The sequence below is a fragment of the Eurytemora carolleeae genome, unplaced genomic scaffold, assembly GCF_000591075.1.
Source record: "Eurytemora carolleeae unplaced genomic scaffold, Eaff_2.0 scaffold698, whole genome shotgun sequence".
NCBI lineage: Eukaryota > Metazoa > Arthropoda > Copepoda > Calanoida > Temoridae > Eurytemora > Eurytemora carolleeae.
Window position 1 is genome coordinate 10497 of NW_019396861.1, and position 20931 is coordinate 31427.

Below are 20931 nucleotides of genomic sequence, written 5' to 3' on the forward strand. Positions count from 1 at the left end.
AATAATAAAATCATACTGGTTGCTGGGTTCCCCAATATATATTGCAGTTAGGAATACGATTTCATTTTTATTAAATATCAGATTTTACTAAGTATTTAAAAATAATATTGCGAGTTGGGAAAAATAATAAATAATAAAAATTAGATTTGGTACAGCTAAGAATCAGATCTGTTATGTTTTTGAGAACTTCAGATCAAAAATAATTTTGGGAATCAGATCTAAGTATTATCTAAACTTTTGTTTTCGGTTTGGAATCAAATTGCTTGGAGGAAGGTTTTAATGCAGTTGTGAATCTGACCCTTCCTTCAATATTAATAAAAATAACATAATAAAGGGTGGTTTATGAAATGGTTATGAGGTTCAATTTGTTAAAGGATAAAAAATTAATAAATGCAAACTGCATATTTTCACAACAGTTATTACGTTTACATTTTCTAGATTTGAAATAGTTTATAGACTGTACACTGTACTATAATAATTAGGGAGAAGATAGCAAACTTTTCAGTGCAAAGTACATAAACACACGTACAACATGGTAACTCAAGTTTAACAGTACGGTTATAAATGGGAAATGATGCTAAGGTACATAATATTGAGAACATGTGAACTGTACAGTGTACAGTGTACACAGTACAACGTAACAAAAAAATTACAATGCAAGATTTGAGCGATAACTGAGAAAAGTAAATGAAGAACACGTTTCCTGAGATTTCTTGTATATTTATTTTGTAAAATTGGTAGTCATAAATATTGTTACAATTCAAAGGAATTGAGTTTTTGCCACAAACTTAAATTTTCTCACCCCTATATCTTTGCAACCTGATGGTGTAAACCTTTGATATTTCAAACTTAGACTATTTGATCTACCAGAATTAATAGTTTGAAATATAAAAGGAAAACGGGTTGCTAAGTTATTAGAATTAGAAAATCTAAGTTTGTGGCAAAAAATCAATTCCTTTATACTAACTTTTGAACCAATAAGATTTAATAAATTGTAAATATCTGAACTCTGCTTTGATTCTCCCCATTTCTACAAAAGAAAGATGTTTAAACATTTCATACAAAGATTTATGTACAATTCGTATAGAGCAACAACAATAATTTAACCAAATTTTGATTTTTATTGTTTAAAAAAAAGTCATTTAAAGTGATTTATCGTATTTTGTTTAGTAATTATACTGCAAATCATAGATAATAGAAACAAAGATTTTTAATATAAAAAATTAACAAACAAACGTGAAAAGTATAATTACAGTTTACATTAATGTAAAAACTAATTCAATTATGTCTTCAAATTTACACATTTTTCGCCCAAAACAGTGTCAGAATTAAAGGATTTTGTAATGATCTGTGTCTATGGAAACCTGGGTTGTGATGAATTCTACTGTAGGAACAATGAATTGTGATCAACTTTTCTTTATGGAAACCTCGCTTTGATTTCATTACAAACATCTGCTATTTTTGCTCCAGCAACCCCTGGAGAGGATTCAACAGTACTTTCCTAAATTTATAAGATCATAAAAATCTTTCATAATATTTGACAATGATAATGATGATGAATGATGATGCAGCTAGGAGTATATTTTTTTGGGGGTTGGATGGGAAGGGGAAATATTTTTTTATGCTCTGGAGGAAATTAAAAATGGCTAGCTTTTTCATCCTTTTTAATACTTTTTATCCAAAAATTCATTTCCTTAATTCAGCGCATATAACCTTAGAACAAATTTTGCACTCACGCGATATTAACACCCATTTGATGAATAATAATAATAATACCTTTTCTGAACTTGGTGAAAATTGTTTTGATAAAGGTTCAGTCTCAGACATGGTGGAGTCCACTGAGATCTTACGGACCCTGATAAATACACATAATTGGAAATATACATATTCAGAAAAATCCACACTGTAAATTTCTCTCAAAAATATATAAGTTTAAATATAAGTTTGAAACACCTAAACTTTAAAAGAAAATAAAGTTCAAGATATCCATCAAAAAAAATAAAAGTTTCTGAGGATCAACTTCCTCGCAGAACTGTAACTTTTAAAAACATTTTTCTTTTACCATTCAAAAAGTAAAAATAAAATTCAACCCTCTCATAACAATCTTCCCTCTATTACTTCAGGAACGTTTTTAAAGGGTTTTTACTCTTGCTTTATTGGAAGAAAATAATTGAGGGGATTCTTCAAAATACATACCCCTGAAACATTATGCAAGAAATATTTTGTCAATTATTTGTTTGCGCTGCAGCTAGAGTGAGAGCTACGTGGTCAAAATTACTGTGGACCTAGTGATGCAGCTAGGAGAGGGCAGTAAAGATCTTAAATTTCACTAATTAGTAATATTTATATTATTCATAAATTGATACAAAACAGAGGCAGATTTATATTTTTGCTACCTCCTCTTGAAGAGTGAGGTGTGGGGTGAGGTTTTATTCCATAAATTCATTAAAATAAATATTTTTTTTGGGTAAAAACCTTTGCCAGTTCATTTTCAATTTTTAATTTTTCTCCCTGATTATTGATACTCTGGTACAGGTAAATAGAGACAACCGCAAATAACAAATAAAATAAAGTTTATTTTAAAAAAGAGATAAACTAAATCTTTTTTGCTTGTTTTTACCAGAGCTGAGATTTTAAACTCGAGTAAAACTCGGTCTTAGCGTTTACTTAGACACAAAAGTAAAACTCAATTCAAGACTGTGGTTTTGGATGGCCTTATGTTTATTAAAAACCAACAACTTTGGGTTTTTTGCTCTTAAAGGTTTGGGTCTTCAGCAGCTGATGATCGTAAATATCGTAAAACCTACTATATTAGTACATTCAAAATTTTGGGATTTTTTGTAGTGTCAAATTTGATCAAAGGTACAATATAAACATATCATGAAATAGTGTGTCTACGAAAGTTTGAATTCTTATAATACATCTCCTTGTCACAGCTGATCTGTCTGCTCCAGACAAAAACTTTCTAAGCAGTTTCTCATTGATATGATCAGAACCAATCCTGACTTGTGTTTTACCTGCGCTCGAGTCATTTAATAGGCTGGTAAAAATTTTTTAATCACATCTGAAATCTGATTTTTAATGGTCTACTATATAAAAAAACACATGCAAATAAGAAGAACTTGTCATAAAATGATTAAATATTGAAAAATAATGTAACCATATAGTACAATGAGTCCCAGAAAGCATGCATGAAAATATTGGCGACCTTCCAAATTTTAATGCGATGTTATATTTTTATAAAATATATGAAATAAATTCAAATTCTTCTCAGAATTGAATCCAATTAAATTAAAGGTTTAAATATCAATCTGATCTCTAGATATTTTATTAACTATTTAAATTTTGTATTTCTAAATATTCTAAAGAATATGTTCATATTCTAAATTTTGAAGAGCTGGATAATATACATTAAATTTTGTATTTCTAAGTATTCTAAAGAATATGTTCTTATTCTAAATTTTGAAGAGCTGGATAATATACAGTTTTAAAAATATTTTCAAGTATTTCAGTTACAGTAGAAATTTCTACCTGGACCAACCTTAAAATCAACAAATTTTATTTCCAACTCTTCAGATGTGTAAATTGTTTAATAAAGAATATACTCTACCACAGGTGCTTATGCTTTAAAATCTGGCACCCTTGAGATCCGAATTAAATTGGAGAAACATTAAAAACAATAAGAGAAAAATATGTTAAACAGAGAAACCTAAAATCTCCAAGTGACAAAATTTTCTATTTCTATTCATCTAGTGTTTTTGCAATAATATACCAATACTGCGGTATATGCGAAACTTAAGGATTTATCTTAGAACAATTTTTATCATTTTTTCATTCTAACGTTCTAAAGAAATAAATATTTAGAATGGAAGCTACACCATTAATCCCTTGTCTGTAAGCGAGTATCAAAATAAACCCCCTATTTTTGTGTGTACATGTAGCATATTCAGAGAGAAAACTGAAATTTTGTTGAGAAGTTTGGAGTGGAGTTCGTTTAAACTTTGTGGTTAAATTTCTAAGTACTTGAATAGGGATCAAACATAACATCAATATAGGTTCATAGAAATTGTGGAGGACAAAATTTCGAAAACAGGTAAATAAAAGGATTCGCCGGAAACCAGCTAATAAATGTTCTATTTTTATTCTCTTAAAGGTGTACAAATTAAAGAACATTAACTAAATTAACACTGTAGAGTATGGGCGATCTTCTATTTTTAGGTCATAGGAAAAAGTAATTTTTTGTTGCTTTATTTTCTGAGAAATATAGATAGTATCCCAGTACCCAAAGCCGGGTACATTTATATCAATTAAAGGGGTTAAAATCTAAAAAACAAACATTTTTTCCCCTTTCCTTCTTTGAAAATATTTCCCAATAATAATATGAACCCGCAAAAATCTTTTTGAGTGTGTTTTTACACAAAGGTCATCTCATATTTGTCAACTTGTGTCTGTTCACCCCCCATCCTGGGATTGGATAAAGTGTATACCCCTCCTTAATAAATAACCGCAGTGGTGCAGACATTTCTATATAAATAACATGTTTTCAACGACAAAGAAAAGTTGGCTAGAGCAACATGTAATTATTTTTTCAATTAAAAATGAAAGAAAAGTAAAGAATGAAGAAGACTCCTGAAAAGAACTCATTAATTAAGTAAACGGAAGCCTTCATTCTAACTAGAGAGATTATTTATTTATTTTTTCGGTTTTTGATCGAAAAAGTTTTATTCATTTTTTGTAAAGTTTTCTAAATTCGTTTTCTCAGTACCTTACTAGCTTATCGAAACTTATGGTTTTGTGTGAATAAAAAATATTTGATTTGAGGTAATATTTCAATTGTGAATTGAGAATCAACGAAAAAAAATAAAGAGGGAAGATGCGATGGCAAAAGAAATTTAAATTGATTAATTGATAAATAAGATATAAGGGAAGTTTTGCCAATCTCCACTTTGCTAGCATTTCAGAATTTGTGAACAAAACAATTTTTCTAGTTTATGTTGGTTAATTTGGCAATTTGAATCCGGACCAAGAGAACAAAAATGTCGTTGATTCCAGTGGATTTTAATCATTAGGCAAAATTAAAAAGGCATTTGGGAGTATGAGGAAAGAGGTATAACATGTAAAAAAGGAAGTGGAAGCGGAAAGATATTAGATTTGGACCATTGATGTAAAGTTTTATTAAAGTTTGCAGAAATTATACCAAACCATCACGTAAAGTAAATTGAAAGTGGAGGGTTATAAGAACATTTAATTGAACAGTGGAAATCATTTAGAGGTCTGACACAATAGAAAACTTTCAGAAAAATTTCAGTTTTCTTCTTTTCTTGCCTTTTAGATAGAGTTCTAGGGTCGGTTGGTACTAGAGAAGATCCCTCCCATTTGAAGAGATATGGACCACTAGACAATACATTTATCAGTCAAACAGATATAAAATCATTTTAACCTCGCTGATGATTTAAACACTGTGAATACAGCAGGTTTCAGTAAGCATATCATTCCAACGAATTGAAGTAAAGAAAAGAAGTTAGCGTCTAAAGTTTGCTGTACGCATCTTAAGAATCTTAACAAATATTGTTTTTGTTTTTTTAACTCCTGGGCCTATCTACCTCTAGATACAATTTTTTACACAAAAACCTACGTAAATTTAATGAGCCTCGACATAAACCGAAAAACCTCTATATCCCGTGCTATCGATTCGGCTAGTGTATACTGCAGCCTGCAGGTCACTGAAGTAAGAACCAAAGCTTAGTTTTGGGATAGCGTTTCCCACTCCTAAACCTATATATACGGAGTCTCCAACTCCTGAACCTATATATACTGAGTCTCCAACTCCTGAACCTATATATATACGGAGTCTCCAACTCCTGAACCTATATATACTGAGTGTCTCACTCCTAAACCTATATATACGGAGTCTCCAACTCCTGAACCTATATATATATATACTGAGTGTCTCACTCCTAAACCTATATTTTCAGAGTTCCCTAATCTCAAACATTTTATACTCCTACATAAACTAATTACCTACTCCTAACCTGTGTAGAGTTCCCAACTCCTTAAACTATATAACAAAGCTTCCTACTTCTAAACCTGGAAATGGATTTCCCTAATCTTTAACCTATTTTGAGAGTCTCCTACCCCAAAACCTATAAACAGAGTTTTCCACTCATAAACCTATAAACAAAGCGTCCTATTCTTAAAAAGAATTTCCTTTTCCTAAACCTATATGTTCAATGTAAATTGTACAGGGTGTCCCAAAAAACATGGGAATTCAGTGACGAATTCGATATCGTCTTTGTTTTGAATTAGCATTGTAATACCTAATTTCAAAAGCACTACTCTTAAACCTACATATAAAGTGTTTCCCACTCCTAAACCTATATACAGAGTTGTCTACTCATACTATTGTCCCTACCTGGAGTCTGGTAGATCTTGATCCTGTTGAGGAACTCTAGAATAGGATTCATTCCCCATCCCACTACTCTCCTCCCTAAACAAAACAAGAATACAATAGTTACAAAAAGTGGAATAATCAAAACGAAACAAATAGCTTACAAGGAGTGACCAGCGTTGACCTGAAAGAGTTTCATTTTAGAATAAAATTTTAGTATTTTAGTATATGCTGTTACGTTGTCCGTTCGCTGCTTAGAAGCAATATGAATCGTTTCCATCATTTATGTATCTGATTAAAGTTTAGATCTATTTTTGTGATGGTAGTGTATGTATGTATGAATGTAAAAATTAAATTAAATATACCTCTCACTAGAGCTGTCTTCACTGCAGCTGGAATCATGATGGCGCAGCTGTTCACCTAGCTGTTCGCCAAGCTGTCCAAGCTGTTCTTCCAGCTGTTGTATCTGTTCCGAGTTCCTCAAGTTTCGTGTTCCGCCGCTAAAATGATCCCGTCGCGACCTTGCGTCTCGTTCCTTTATAAAATGATCTTTTAATCATGATCAAATCAAGAAAAAATACAAATTTAAAAACTTTAAATTTTTAAATATTTAATTGATATTTTTTTAAATAGTTTTTAACTCTTCAAAAAAGGGAAACAGTTGTTTCTATATTCTTAATTTTATTTGTTTCTAAAACTTAATGCTAAATGTATAATACCTTGGAATGGTTCCTAGAGTCCATGATAACCCCTGAGTCAGGTGTTATATCCTTCCCTAGTACCCCCGAGGGTTCGGTATATTGCTGAAAAGAAAATAGATTTATATCTTCTATAAAAACAAGCAAATCTATATTTTCCTATTCCTGCAACATGCACGTAAAATCAAGATCAATTTATTGTCTAAACACTGTAAAATCAGGAGGTAGAGGGCTAGCGAATTTCAACTATATATACCCCTGAAACCAAATGTTTGTTTAGGTTAAAAGGATAAACATGTTTTTAATGAAAAACCGATAACGTTGAAGGGATATAAATTTTAAATTTTTCTCTGTTTATACCTTAAGAATATATATCTCTAGTAATATATTCCTGGTAGATAGTATGCTGCAAGCTAATATATCCCTGATAGCTAGTGTACTGCAAGGTTATATATATCCTTGGTAGCTGCAGTACTGCAAGGTTATAGCTGATAGCTAGTGTAGTGCAGGGTAATACATATCCCTGGGAGCTAGTGTACTGCAGGATAATATATATCCCTTATAGCTGGTGTACTGCAGGGTAATACATATCCCTGGTAGCTGGTGTACTGCAGGGTAATATATATCCCTGGTAGCTGGTGTACTGCAGGGTAATATATATCCCTGGTAGCTGGTGTACTGCAGGTTAAAATATATTCCTTATAGCTGGTGTACTGCAGGTTAATATATATCCCTTATAGCTGTTGTACTGTAGGGTAATATATATCCCTGGTAGCTGGTGTACTGCAGGGTAATATATATCCCTGGTAGCTGGTGTACTGCAGGGTAATATATATCCCTTATAGCTGGTGTACTGCAGGTTAATATATATCCCTTATAGCTGGTGTACTGCAGGTTAATATATATCGCTGGTAGCTGGTGTCCTGACTCCTGCACCAACCTGTTTGAGCATAGCAGCGTATTCCAGAGGGGAAATGAGATGTAGATTCTTGATATCCCTGTCATAGCTGAAGAGGCTTGAGAGTTCAGAATCTATCTCACTCTCCATGCCCTGCATAACGATCACGATCACGATCACAAGCACAATTACAAACAAGTAAAGCAAAATTACATTTCAGGGAAAAGTTTCTTTAGGGCATGCACTCAAAATTCATACTAATTCTCTTTGATAAAAGCTAGTTGTCATATGCAATTAATCTTTTTCATCTTATTTTTAAGTCAATTTTAAACTGATTTATAAATCGAGAAAATACTTTTTCATTTTTATTTCAAAATGTTTTTCTTTCTAGTACGAAAAATGTTGTCTCAGTCTTTAAAATGAAAATAAAAATATTCCCCTTATTTTAAAGTCTTGTTAACACAAAAATTTTTTTTTCTTTCCTCATTATCGAATTTTATAAATCTAGAATGTGCAAGTTTGCATGCCAAAAAAACTTGTTTATTGCACATTGGCTAATTTCTCATGAAATAAATCAAATTAAAAAAAACTGATACTGGTGTTCACTCCACCCCCCATCCCCTTTCATATTTAGTTCCTGGAAATTAATGTTTATCCTTCAGACGAACTAATTGAGAAAAGTTTTGAAAGAGTTCCAGTGAAACCATCATCATACATAAGACGAAGATTAAATGCAAAACTGTTTCCAAAAATAAGTAAATTCTAAAACTTATTAATTGGAACGTGTTGTAACTTAGAGCACACCAAAATAAATAAATCTTTACCAAAATGTAAGAAAATCATACCCAGTCTAACAAACTTTTGACCATATCTTATCTATATGTATAAAACTGTAATCTCTGTTTGGTGTTTGTTTGTTTGTTTGTCCGATCATAACACAGGAAATCCTGGACGGATTTGCCTCAAATGTTGATTGTGAAACTCGGGAGAGCGACGGGAAGGTTCTTAGCGGGTTTAAATTTTTCAGCAACTATTCAGCTTTCAACCGCTGGTTTTAAGTTTTTTCAGCAACTTTTTTTTTCAACTGCTAGGTTTAAGATTTTTCGGCAAATTTTTAGCTTTCAACCGCTGGGTTTAAGATGTTCAAAAATTTTTTGCTTTCATTCGATGAAAAAAAATTTTTTCTTAAGATTTGAAAGCGGTTAAAAGAAAAAAAGTTGCTGAAAAACTTAAAACTAGCGGTTGAAAGCTAAAACGTTGCTGAAAAATTTTAAACCCAGCGGGAGAAGGAAAAAAATTATTTCAAATCTTAAACCCAGCAGTATTTTAAGAAAAACTTTTTTCCATTGATTGAAAGCGAACATTTGTTGAACATCTTAAACCCAGCGGTTGAAAGAAAAAAGGTACAGAAAAAAATAAAACCAGTAGTTGAAAGCTAAACAGCTGCTACAAAATCTTAGACCTAGCGGTTGAAAGAAAAAAGTTGCTGAAAAAAAAAACTTAAAACCAGCGGTTGAAAGAAAATAAATTATTCAAATCTTAAACCCAGCAGTATTTTGAGAAAAACTTTGTTCCATTAATTAAAAGCAAAAAGTTGTTGAAAAATCTAAAACCCAGCGATTGAAAGCAAAAAACTGTTTAATCTCTGGGGTTAAACTAATTAAAAAGTTTTAAGAAGTGGATAAAAATGTAAACGAAAAAAGTACGAATTTAGCTGTTGAACAAAGCTAAAATTTAAGAAAAAAAGGTGCATTTCTTATTTTTAGACTGCGTAGATGCTAGGCTAGAACTCAACAACTCCCGCTGATTTTTTTTCTACTAAGTGTATTTCATTGTATATTGAATTAGAATCTATTTTTAGATAGTTTCTACTCCAGTTTTATTATTTCATGACAATTGTGCGAGTTTTCGCTAGATTCTTTTTGTGCAAGCCGAAAAAATGTAATATCATAATCAATCCGTAATCTTTCAATAAAACAACTATTTTCTTCATATTTTGATACTTTTTCAGGCTTTTCGTATGCTTAAATCATAGATGTTTCGTATGCTTAAAATACTAGAGAATTTTGAATCTGCAGATATCTTCTTTAATTTTCTCTTTCTTTTTTTGCATATGTTTTGCAATTTTACAAAGCGACTATATCAATTTTGTGTGAAATAGCATGCATTAAAATACAACTAAGCTAATGAGGTTTATTTGTTCCCTTAAAGTACATGTGACTTAGAGCTTGAAAATTACTTGAAGAATTTCTTACATAGGGATTTCAGTTTGAAACGAAATAATAATAATAATAATAATAATAATAATTTAGATTAACTACCTCATACTCATCAAACTGTTTATCATCATAAATATCATCTCTATACTGTGTAGGGTGGAAGGGTGGGCCTCCATTGTACTGTTCAGGCAGGTAGGGTTGAACTGCATATATTTGTCCAGACTGATCCTGGAAATAAAACAATATTTCTTATAAGTGCATCAACGCGAATGTATGTTTAATGTTTATGTTTTTAAAAAACTTTTAAATATATGTTTTGGCGGAATGCCAAAAAACGTTAGAAATTTTTCTCTTCTAATTAAGGGAAGTAAATAAAGTTTTGGTCGAAAAAGTGTCAAATGTTTTGATAATGTGTTTGTATTATAATAGTTGAATATAATAATAATATCCACCATTGACAGTTCCTCTGACAGGCTAAAGAAGTTATTTCTACAAACTCTAATTTTTAATCACAATATCTGAACATGTAATCCTTAGATATTTACTAGAAATTCTGCAAAATCTAAAAGTCATTACTAAGTTTCAAATATAAAGGTTTACACCATCAAGTTGCAAATATATAGGGATTGCCAAATTTGAGTTTGTGACAAGAACTAAATTTCTATGCCAAACAAGAACCGGATTATTCACTAATCAGTGTTTTGGATTCTGAGAAGTAAATGTTCATTTTTAGAGACACCACTCCGACGCATTCCTTTTTGGGGTTATATTATAATATCTACTGGGCCTATACCTGGAAGAGCTGGCTATCTGAGAATACAAGGTTAGGGTCTTGGTAGGAGGACTGCTGAGGGTAGGTGGGCTGACCCTGCCACGCCACTTTACCAGCCCGAGAAGCAGGAGGTGTACCTTGTACCTGAATTTTTTCTATATTTTGTAAACATAGAAAAATCAATTAATTTTTCAATAAACACTAATTATCAGCTTTTAAAATCCACCAAAACTAGTACAGTTAATTTTCAGAACACAAAATCATAATTTTCACTAGTTATTCTCTTTATATCGGAGTTAATTTTTGTCTTCAAAAAAATAGGGATCATACAGATACAGATACAGATACAGATACAAGGATTAACTGATTTATCCAAAGAAAATTTTATTTGACAACTAATTATCTGTCTCACCTCTCCTTGTAATCTACCATTAAACGGAAGACGACCATAAATTTCCCGACCGTTGGCATTTCCTTAAATAAGAATATATTCTAACAAAAAAATAATATTTTGTTTCAAGTTTGAAAAAATTTATTTCTGCCGACTTGTTTTTTTTTACGCAGGAACGCAAGAAAAATTAACATTGGAACTTTTCTAGAAAAAGAAACATTTTGAAAACTAATATAATGAAACTAAATAGCTAAAAACCGTGAAGAAGATTTAAAAAAAATAGTTTTAAAGGAACCTTGTGCAAACTCTCCTCCGCCATACAACATCTGCTCTCTATCTTGGGATATCTGACGTGCACGCGCCCTTTAATAAAAAAGCTTATTACAAATTATAAATTATGGAATAAATATTAAGAATAAAATTCAAACCGGAATTACAACCAACATCTTTGGAACATTAAAATTGCAGGGAATAGATATAATTTTCAGGAACCCTCACTTTGTATAGTGGAGTGTCCGATTCACAACAGTACCATTTAAACCGTTGACTTATCAAGGATGACTGACTTAGCCGTATGCAAGGACCTATAGCACACATCACGCATATACTCCAATTTGAACAACATTTTAGAGATACACGAACGTAGTTCTCTTCCGTTGATAATCAGTCAAAGGTTTAAATGGTTCCGTAAATCATGCATTTTCCTCTTTGCATGTGTGTACCTAGAAAACGCTACGTGGATTAAATTCTACCTCATAAAACGCTTCACTCATACATCGCTACCAGATAAAACGCTAGTAAAGAAACAAAAACGATACTCTTGTCATTTATATATTTGCATGTTTTTAAGTATTCTAACTAACCATGTCCAACCTCCCCCCTCCAGGCTCTGTAAACCTTTCCCTTTAACATTCAAGTTACAAAAATTTCAGTAACAATATATAAAAATTACAATTTATCATCAAACCTAATATTATGATATTTTGATAAAGTAGCGTTTTTTTCTTTACAAGCGTTTTATAAGATAGCGTTTAATGAGTGTAGCGTTTTTCTAGTATGGCCTTTTCATGGAGGGTTCCTTGAAATAACAACAGTCCCTCAAAGCCTGCTTACCATATGCTGAGTATTGTCTATTGAAGACTGAATATCAGAATCCTCATCTCTCCTCTTGGACCCTCGCCACGGAGGACTAGCCAAATTACCAGCAAGCCGGGCAGCCTGCAGCTCACCAGCTAACCGGTTACCCTAATAATAACAATAATAATAACAATAAAAATAATAATAATAATAATAATAATAATAAAAATAATAATAATAATAATAATAATAATAATAATAATAATAATAATAATAATAATAATGATAATAATAATAATAATAATAATAATAATAATAATAATAATAATAATAATAATAATAATAATAATAATAATAATAATAATAATAATAATAATAATAATAATAATAATAATAATAATAATAATAATAATAATAATAATAATAATAATAATAATAATAATAATAATAATAATAATAATAATAATAATAATAATAATAATAATAATAATAATAATAATAATAATAATAATAATAATAATAATAATAATAATNCCCAGCCCACCCCGTGCATATTTTATAAAAGTACTTTAATAATCTTAGTGAGAACACAGGGCAATATATTGACAGAAATGGATTTAATTTTCTTATTTTTTAGTGATTTCTAGAAAACAGAGGAATGCTTAGCATCTTTGAACCTACTTTAAAAAAAAATGTTATTAAGGATACTGTATTTCATACTCAATTTGTATCTAAAATTTACTTTCAACATTTATGAAGTATATCTGTTATTGAATTTAACAAAGGCAATGACAAATATTTCAACAAAATGTCCACTTGATAAAAAACAACGACCATTGACGAAAAAAGAGGGAAATGATTTATAGAAAGCAGATTTATCCCTGGCATAAAATGTAATCCTTTGTAAGCTTTTCTTTTGTTACATACTTCAATAAAATATATATTTTATTTCTTTTTTTCTCTTTCCAGAAATGCAAATATCAAATAAAATTCCTATTTCAATTGAATCTTTTCATCAACAATATTAAATTTTCTGGACCATTCATACAGTTGGAATTCGAACATTTTTATTTAATTTTATATTAAATTCACAGGGCACTGTTTAAAAATCATATAATTTTCACATCGTAAAGTTGATTCTCCATAACATAAATTGAAACAAAACTGATTGATATACATGTTAGTTTATCAATATGATTGAAATCAAGGGTCCATACTCCATACATGTCCTTGACGTTGACATGTCCCGGGATCTAACAAATATCCCAACCTCCTCAGGAAAGTCCTTGGACCTACCTGGGGTCCACGAATGTCCCAATCTCTACAAGTGTATTGCTTGGACCTACCTCGGGTCCATAAATGTCCTAACCTCTACAAGTGTTGATCCTGGACCTTCCTGGGGTCCATAAATGTCCTAACATCTACAAGTGTGGTCCCTGGACCTACCTCGGGTCCATAAATGTCCTAACCTCTACAAGTGTTGATCCTGGACCTTCCTGGGGTCGATAAATGTCCTAACATCTACAAGTGTGGTCCCTGGACTTACCTGGGGTCCATGAATGTCCCAACCTCAACAAGTGTGGTCCCTGGACTTACCTGGGGTCCATGAATGTCCCAAACTCTACAAGTGTGGTCCCTGGACTTACCTGGGGTCCATAAATATCCTAACATCTACAAGTGTGGTCCCTGGACTTACCTGGGGTCCATGAATGTCCCAACCTCTACAAGTGTGTTCCCCGGACCTACGGCCACCAATCTACCATCAGCTGTCTGAACTAGTTGTCCTGAACCAAGAAATAGTAAACTTGTAAATTTAGTTTTAAATTTTAAAGAATTTCTTGCTTGTAAACATTTTAGTTTCCTGGATCCAAGTGATAAAATTTCAACCAAAACGAAAGGAAAAAAAGTTGATCCAAAAACATACAAACGTATCACTTATTGATCTCAGGGATCATTAAAAACTTCCAAATCGTTGAAGGGAAAATCAAGATGAAATTCGTTTCTATTTAAAGAAATTATGTAAACTTTATGAAATATCTGATTTTCTTGGCATTTTCTGCTTGGCATCCATTATAATTTGATGCGGGTATTTAAGAAATGGATCCTACACAATAGAGTTAAGAAAAAATAATGCTCAAAGCGTCATCATGTTAATACCATTAACAAGCTGACCTGCAAGTAAACTTTGTTGGGCTGGATCCTCTCCTCTTCTTCCTCTCTTCTCTTTACTCCGTCTAGACAGGAAAATATATGTTTTCATTTTATTCTAAAGACAGGTGTGTATATTTTTCAGAATTACCCCCACCGGGGGGGAATGATTTTTGATGAATGAATCTTTCTTTTTGATAGTTTTTGCCCAAAAAATCATTTATTTTCCCAAATTCAGCGAAAAACCTCTAAAAACATATATAACTTTTTTTTAGAAAAAATGATTTTTTTTAAAGAGGGGGGAGGGAATGATTTTTAGGAAAATATTCATCCCTCTGTCCAAAAATAAAATTTTCCTCACAAACAAATGTGTTTAATTTGACATAAAATGATGAGATACATTAGCATAAAGTAAATTTTTACTCCTTTTAGCATTTTAATGCAGTTTAATGGGTCAATATCATTTAGTTTGACGTAAATATGACGTGAATAGATTCTGTAAGACAATTTTTATTTATAAACATAGAATAAATGTATTAAATTCGATGAATCATGACTTTTAACCCAGACCACGGACACGCAAAACGAATACTGGTGATTTGAGAAAGTGCTATGAAGGTTATTTAAATATTCTTGAGTTAATATTAGTTTAAATCAAATAAAATCGAATTAAATCAAAACTTTACTTATTTAATTTTTTTATAATCAATACCAAGGATATATTACTACAAAAATCGGAGTTTTTACATGCAGATAACGCCTGCAACCCCCTACCAAATCTCTGACTAAAACTAATTTACGACTAAGACCCAACAAAAACTCAACTATGACACGACTGAAATCCTAACTAGAACTCAAATAAGACACAGCTAAATACCCAATAAAATTCAACTAAGACACAAACTACCCGGCTCCGAAAAAATCCTCAACTAAGCACAACTACTATAACCCAACTAGAACTAAATTAAGCATGGCTAAAACACTCAACTGAACCCCAACTAAAACTCAACTAACACTCAACTAACACTTAACTGAACCTCAACTAACATTTAACTGAATCTCAACTAAATAAAACATAACAATAACTTAAATAAAACCCGAAAAAGGCAATTCAGCTAATGTCGGCGAGAATTTTTATTTAACGTCAATTTTAGAATTATTGATGTAATACAATTTTCTGACTGGATGTAAAATGAATTTTCCAGAAAATGTCAAAAACCGGAAATTCATTTATGCATTTCCTCTAAAGATACCCAGCGCTGCCAAGGTTACGAAAATTTTCTCCCGTCGTTTACCCGCAATTGAACGCTTTTACCGGGAAACTAAATTTTCGCTTTTAAAAACAACCCACTCAACTTAAAATCTCAAAACAAGGCTAAGAACATTCTCGTGGTTCTCCCAAGTCCTCAATCAAAATTTGAGACAATCGGTTAAGGGGTTCCCCAGTTATTATCGGACAAATAAACATACAGACATTCATTCTTGAAAATATTTTTAAATTTCAAAATTCCCCTTTTGAAGTATTTGCAAACCTGTAGAAATTAAAAATGAATGCTTTCTATAGAAAAAGATTTAATCTCTTTTTCTTAAATTTTCTTTTAGAATTTAATCTTAATATTTTAGATTTGATTGTGGGCTAGTGATAACGAATACATAAAACATACATGTAGATATATGTGATAAATGTGTGATTTTTTTTTACCTTTTAGTCACAGACTCAAGGACTTTTCTAGCAACTGATGTCGGTGTTCTAGCTCCAGGAGGTCTACACATTAATAATAACAATAACAATAAAAATAACAGTAACAGTAACAAGAACAATAACAATAACAATAACAATAACAATAATAATAATAATAATAATAATAATAATAAAAATAATCAATAATTATATGAAATATTAAAACCCCTCTAAAATTGTCATTAATTTCTCAATTCCATCGATCCATCTGTCCATATCTGATATAAAAGTGCAATGTCAATATGCTTTTTTTAAGCACACTGTTTTGCTGTTACTGGTTGTTATTCCGAATTACATTACCGAACTATGATTCCCCCAACAGAGGGAGATTAAGTTACTCAAAGTCCATTGGACAGTTATGTAAAATAACCACCCGCTCTGCAAAGTTTTCAGGAAAAAATTCACGCATTTTCTTCTCAAAAGACGATAAAATTGCATACAAATACTTTCAAGGGAGGTTAAGGGAATTTTTGTTTTGTAGACAAAATTGGTCTTGGAAACCCTTGGGAAAGTAAAATTCGCGTAACTTCCCTGTAAAGTAAAATAATTATTATCTTTAAATATTTTAGATTCACTGAAATAAAAAAATAACCTTGGGGGAAGATTGGAAGAGGTAGGAGGAGGAGCATCCCTCCCTAGAGATCTAGATCGTTGGATTGCTAGAGATGATGGACTAGATACATCCCTGAAATATGGACTAGATACATCCCTGAAATATGGACTAAGTACATCCCTTAAATATGGATATATCAAGTTCTAATCGTCAATTGTATTCCTTACACCCGCAATTCCAAACTAATATGAAAGATATTACTTGTCAATAATATTCCAATTAGCCGATGGTAATGGATATCTATATAATAAAACAAGACATATATATATATGAATTGTAACTGCTGAGGATCGTCATGATATACGTGAAACCTTATGTTTAGTATAATTCTTTTTTATAAAAAATGTGAAGTTAAAAAAGGAAATATATGTATATATATATATATGATAGACGTGAAACCTTATGTTTAGTATAATTCTTTTTTATAAAAAATGTGAAGTTAAAAAAGGAAATATATATATATATATATATATATATATATATATATATATATATATATATGTTGCCTATAGCCGGCCAAACGGCTGGACCGATTGGGCTGAAATTTTTTGTGAACACTCATGGGAGGCCGAAGAGTGTTATAGGCTGGAATTTTTTTTTCTCAAATTTTTTCCACGTGCAACGCCGGGCCTTTCAACTAGTATACTATTGATACGCAGTAATACAGAGGTATTTTTTGTTTCAGAATCCCTCCCCCCCCCCGGCCCCTCCCAGTAGTAAAAAAAAAATAAACAAACTCTCAGCTCTTTTTGATCCTTGGTATCAAACAATTTGACTTATTTTTCTCAAATCAGCGAATAAAATCCTAAACAAAATTTCGGGCTTCTCATATCGTCTGAAAAAAAATCCAAGAGGGGGGGGGGGTCAATCCATTAAAAACAAGTAGATACTCAGTTCCATTTAAACCTAATTTATTCTTATCTTTATTCTCTCCACCGAACTCTAGATTTATTATTTCTGCTAAATCATCTAGTGTACTTTTATGTTTCAATTAGAATCAAAACAAGATGTAAATGAATCAAACCCAGTTAATTAAAGAGAGCGTTCAATATTTGAGTGCCATCTACAATTGACACAGTAAAAAATAGATAAAGTTCTAACAATGAGGAAACAGTTTTATTGTTTATGCTACAATTAAACCCTTTGTTGACAAACTTTAACCGATGATAAACAATTTAATCGTTAATGAAGCACTTTTTAGTTAATCGTTCAAATCACGCATCATTCGTTGATGGCCACACTTTTATCCTTGATGTTAAACTTTAATCGTTTATGTCACAATGTAACACTTTAACCGGTGATATCATAGTTTTACGGTTTTTAACACATTTTATTTCTAAACATACAAAAATGTACGTTTACTCCTTTAATGATGGGTTTACCTCTGATTTCCCATAATCTGATCGTAAAGAGACTGTGAAGGATTGTTAGGAGATGGTGCTCCTTTCGGAGGAAGAGGAGAAGGGCCTAGCCTCGTCTCCCCACCTAGAACTCGCTGGGAGGGAAGAAGGGGACGAGGGGTCAGGGTTTCTTTATGACTAGATTTCTTCTGTCCTCGCGTGGAACCATAATAATAGAATCTAAATATATAGATAGATAGATATAGGCAAATGCATACAGATAATTGCCGACAAAATGTGTTATGTACGTTGGCCGCCTTTAGTATAATCAATCATATCGATAGGAAGATGATTATAATATACATATAGAGTTGTTCAAAGAATTTTGACTCCTGAGGATCGTCATGAGACGTGAAACATTATGTTTAGTATAATTCTTTTTTAATAAAATGTGAAGTTTAAAAATTGAAATACATCTCTTTATATATATGACTAAAATGTTGTAAAAGATTGTTATATTTCCACTTATTTCTAGATATTATATATATAACTATAAAGTAATCAACCAGATCAGTCTCAGTTTTTATATTTATTAATTGTTTATGTTTGCTTCTTTACAGTCAAAAAACATGGGTAATCATATATATTATATATCATATATATCATATATATATACATATATATTATATATATATATGTATATATCCTGAAGATTGCATAGCATAAACCACAATGTTGATACATGTTTTGAACAATATATACATGCGTAGATGAGAGAAAAATAAAATAGAAAACAGCATATTTATATGAGGGTTATCCTGAAAGCTTTATTCCATTGTATTTATCACATAGGAAAATATTTAATGACCAATTAAGCCGAAAAAAGTCATCCAATCAAAGAACTTCATTTTAATATACATTTTTTGAAGGAAGATAATTAACTCACTTATTTTCTAGTTTCGGTTTGACCGGCCTGCCTAGTGTAGCTGCTCCACTAGGTCCTGTTCTTCCGTAGACTCTCATATCAAAACTCTGGGTCGCAGATATACTCGAGCATCTAGGCAGTGTAGATTAGAGCATCTAAGCTGTATAAGTTAAAAAAGGTAAGAGCATCTAGCCAGAATATATTACATAGGTTCGAGCATCTAGGCAGTATAGGTTAGGCAGGTTAGAGCATCTAGACAGTTGTAGATTAGATCATCTAGGCAGAAAAAGGTTAATAGGTTAGAGCATCTAGGCAGAATATGTTAGATAGGTTAGAGCATCTAGGCAGTTGTAGATTTGAGCATCATGGCAGTATAGGTTAATTTAGGCTAGAGCATCTAGCCAGTATAGGTTAGATAGGTTAGAGAATCTAGTCAGTATATGTTAGGTAGATTAGAGTATCTAGGAAGTTTAGGTTAAATAGGCAGGAGCATCTAGAAAGAATAGGTTAGGTAGATTAGAGTATCTAGGAAGTATAGGTTAAATAGGTTAGAGCATCTAGAAAAAATAGGTTAGGTAGATTAGAGTATCTAGGAAGTATAGGTTAAATAGGTTAGAGCATCTAGAAAGAATAGGTTAGGTAGATTAGAGTATCTAGGAAGTATAGGTTAAATAGGTTAGAGCATCTGGGCAGTAGAGTGTATAGAAAAATCAAGCATCTTGTCTGATAAGGAAAAGAGATGGAAAATTGACTTTGATTTTTATATATAATCACTAGTTAGGCAAAAAACCATTTTTAACCAAAAACGTGAATTGTAAAGTGTAGTTGAAGTGAAACATACATGACACAAATATTTCTGAAAACAATCATTACATTCTTGTGTTAAACACGGTTGTGAAAGGGAGGGATTGAAGTTTGCAGCAGCATATTGGAATCCCTCCGCTGGAGCGGAAGCCACCGGAGGCCGAGGGAGATTATTTTCAGCGAAGGTAATGCACAATTATGATTCGATACTAAATACTCCAACGGAGGGATGGTAATTAACACTGGTGGTACGGAGGGATGGTAATTAATACTCCACCGAAGGGATGGTAATTAACACTCAGGACACTAACTATTCCATTGGAGGAATGGTAATAAACACTCAAGACACTAATTACTCCATCGGAGGGATGGTAATTAACACTGAGGAAACTAGTTACTCCAGCACAGGGATGGTAATTAACACTCAGAACACCAATTACTCCACCGGTGGTGTGGTAATTAACACTCTGGACACTAATTACTCCATCGGGGGGATGCTAATTAACACCAGAACACTAATTACTCCATCGGAGATATTTAGGTATTAATTAGTGTTCTGAGTGTTAATTACCATCCCTTTGATGTATCCTGAGTGATAATTGCAATCCCTTCGCTGGAGTAATTAGTGTCCAAATTATCATCCCTCCCCGCTTGCAGTACTTAGTGTCCTTAGTGTTAATGGAGTTATTAGTGTCTTGAGTGTTAATTAACATCCCTCCGGTGGAGTAATCAATGTCCGGAGTGTTAATTATGTGGAGTTATAAGTGTCCTGAGAGTTAATTATCATCCCTCCGCTGGAGTAATTAGAGTCCTGAGTGTTAATTACAATCCCTCCGCTGGAGTAATCAGTGTCCTGAGTATTAATTACCACCCCTCCGATGGAGAAATTTATGTCCCTCCGCTGGAGTAATTAGTTA

At 31.8% G+C, this 20931-nt stretch overlaps 1 protein-coding gene across 1 annotated transcript in view; it reads right to left on the bottom strand.

Moving 5' to 3' along the window:
• Nucleotides 1–1417: 1417 nt before the first annotated feature.
• Nucleotides 1418–20931, bottom strand: part of LOC111709480 (uncharacterized) — a 31454-nt gene continuing 11940 nt past the window's right edge. The window contains exons 25-41 of the mRNA XM_023483147.1: nt 19232–19342; nt 18328–18525; nt 16925–17041; nt 16294–16356; nt 14616–14677; nt 14140–14227; nt 11662–11729; nt 11388–11449; nt 10997–11119; nt 10306–10431; nt 8027–8137; nt 7108–7191; nt 6754–6923; nt 6413–6487; nt 5326–5394; nt 1777–1855; nt 1418–1501 (exon numbers count right to left, since the gene is read on the bottom strand). Of these exons, the coding sequence (XP_023338915.1) occupies nt 1418–1501; nt 1777–1855; nt 5326–5394; nt 6413–6487; nt 6754–6923; nt 7108–7191; nt 8027–8137; nt 10306–10431; nt 10997–11119; nt 11388–11449; nt 11662–11729; nt 14140–14227; nt 14616–14677; nt 16294–16356; nt 16925–17041; nt 18328–18525; nt 19232–19342 (1690 nt within the window). The remainder of the gene's footprint in view (nt 1502–1776; nt 1856–5325; nt 5395–6412; nt 6488–6753; nt 6924–7107; nt 7192–8026; nt 8138–10305; nt 10432–10996; nt 11120–11387; nt 11450–11661; nt 11730–14139; nt 14228–14615; nt 14678–16293; nt 16357–16924; nt 17042–18327; nt 18526–19231; nt 19343–20931) is intronic.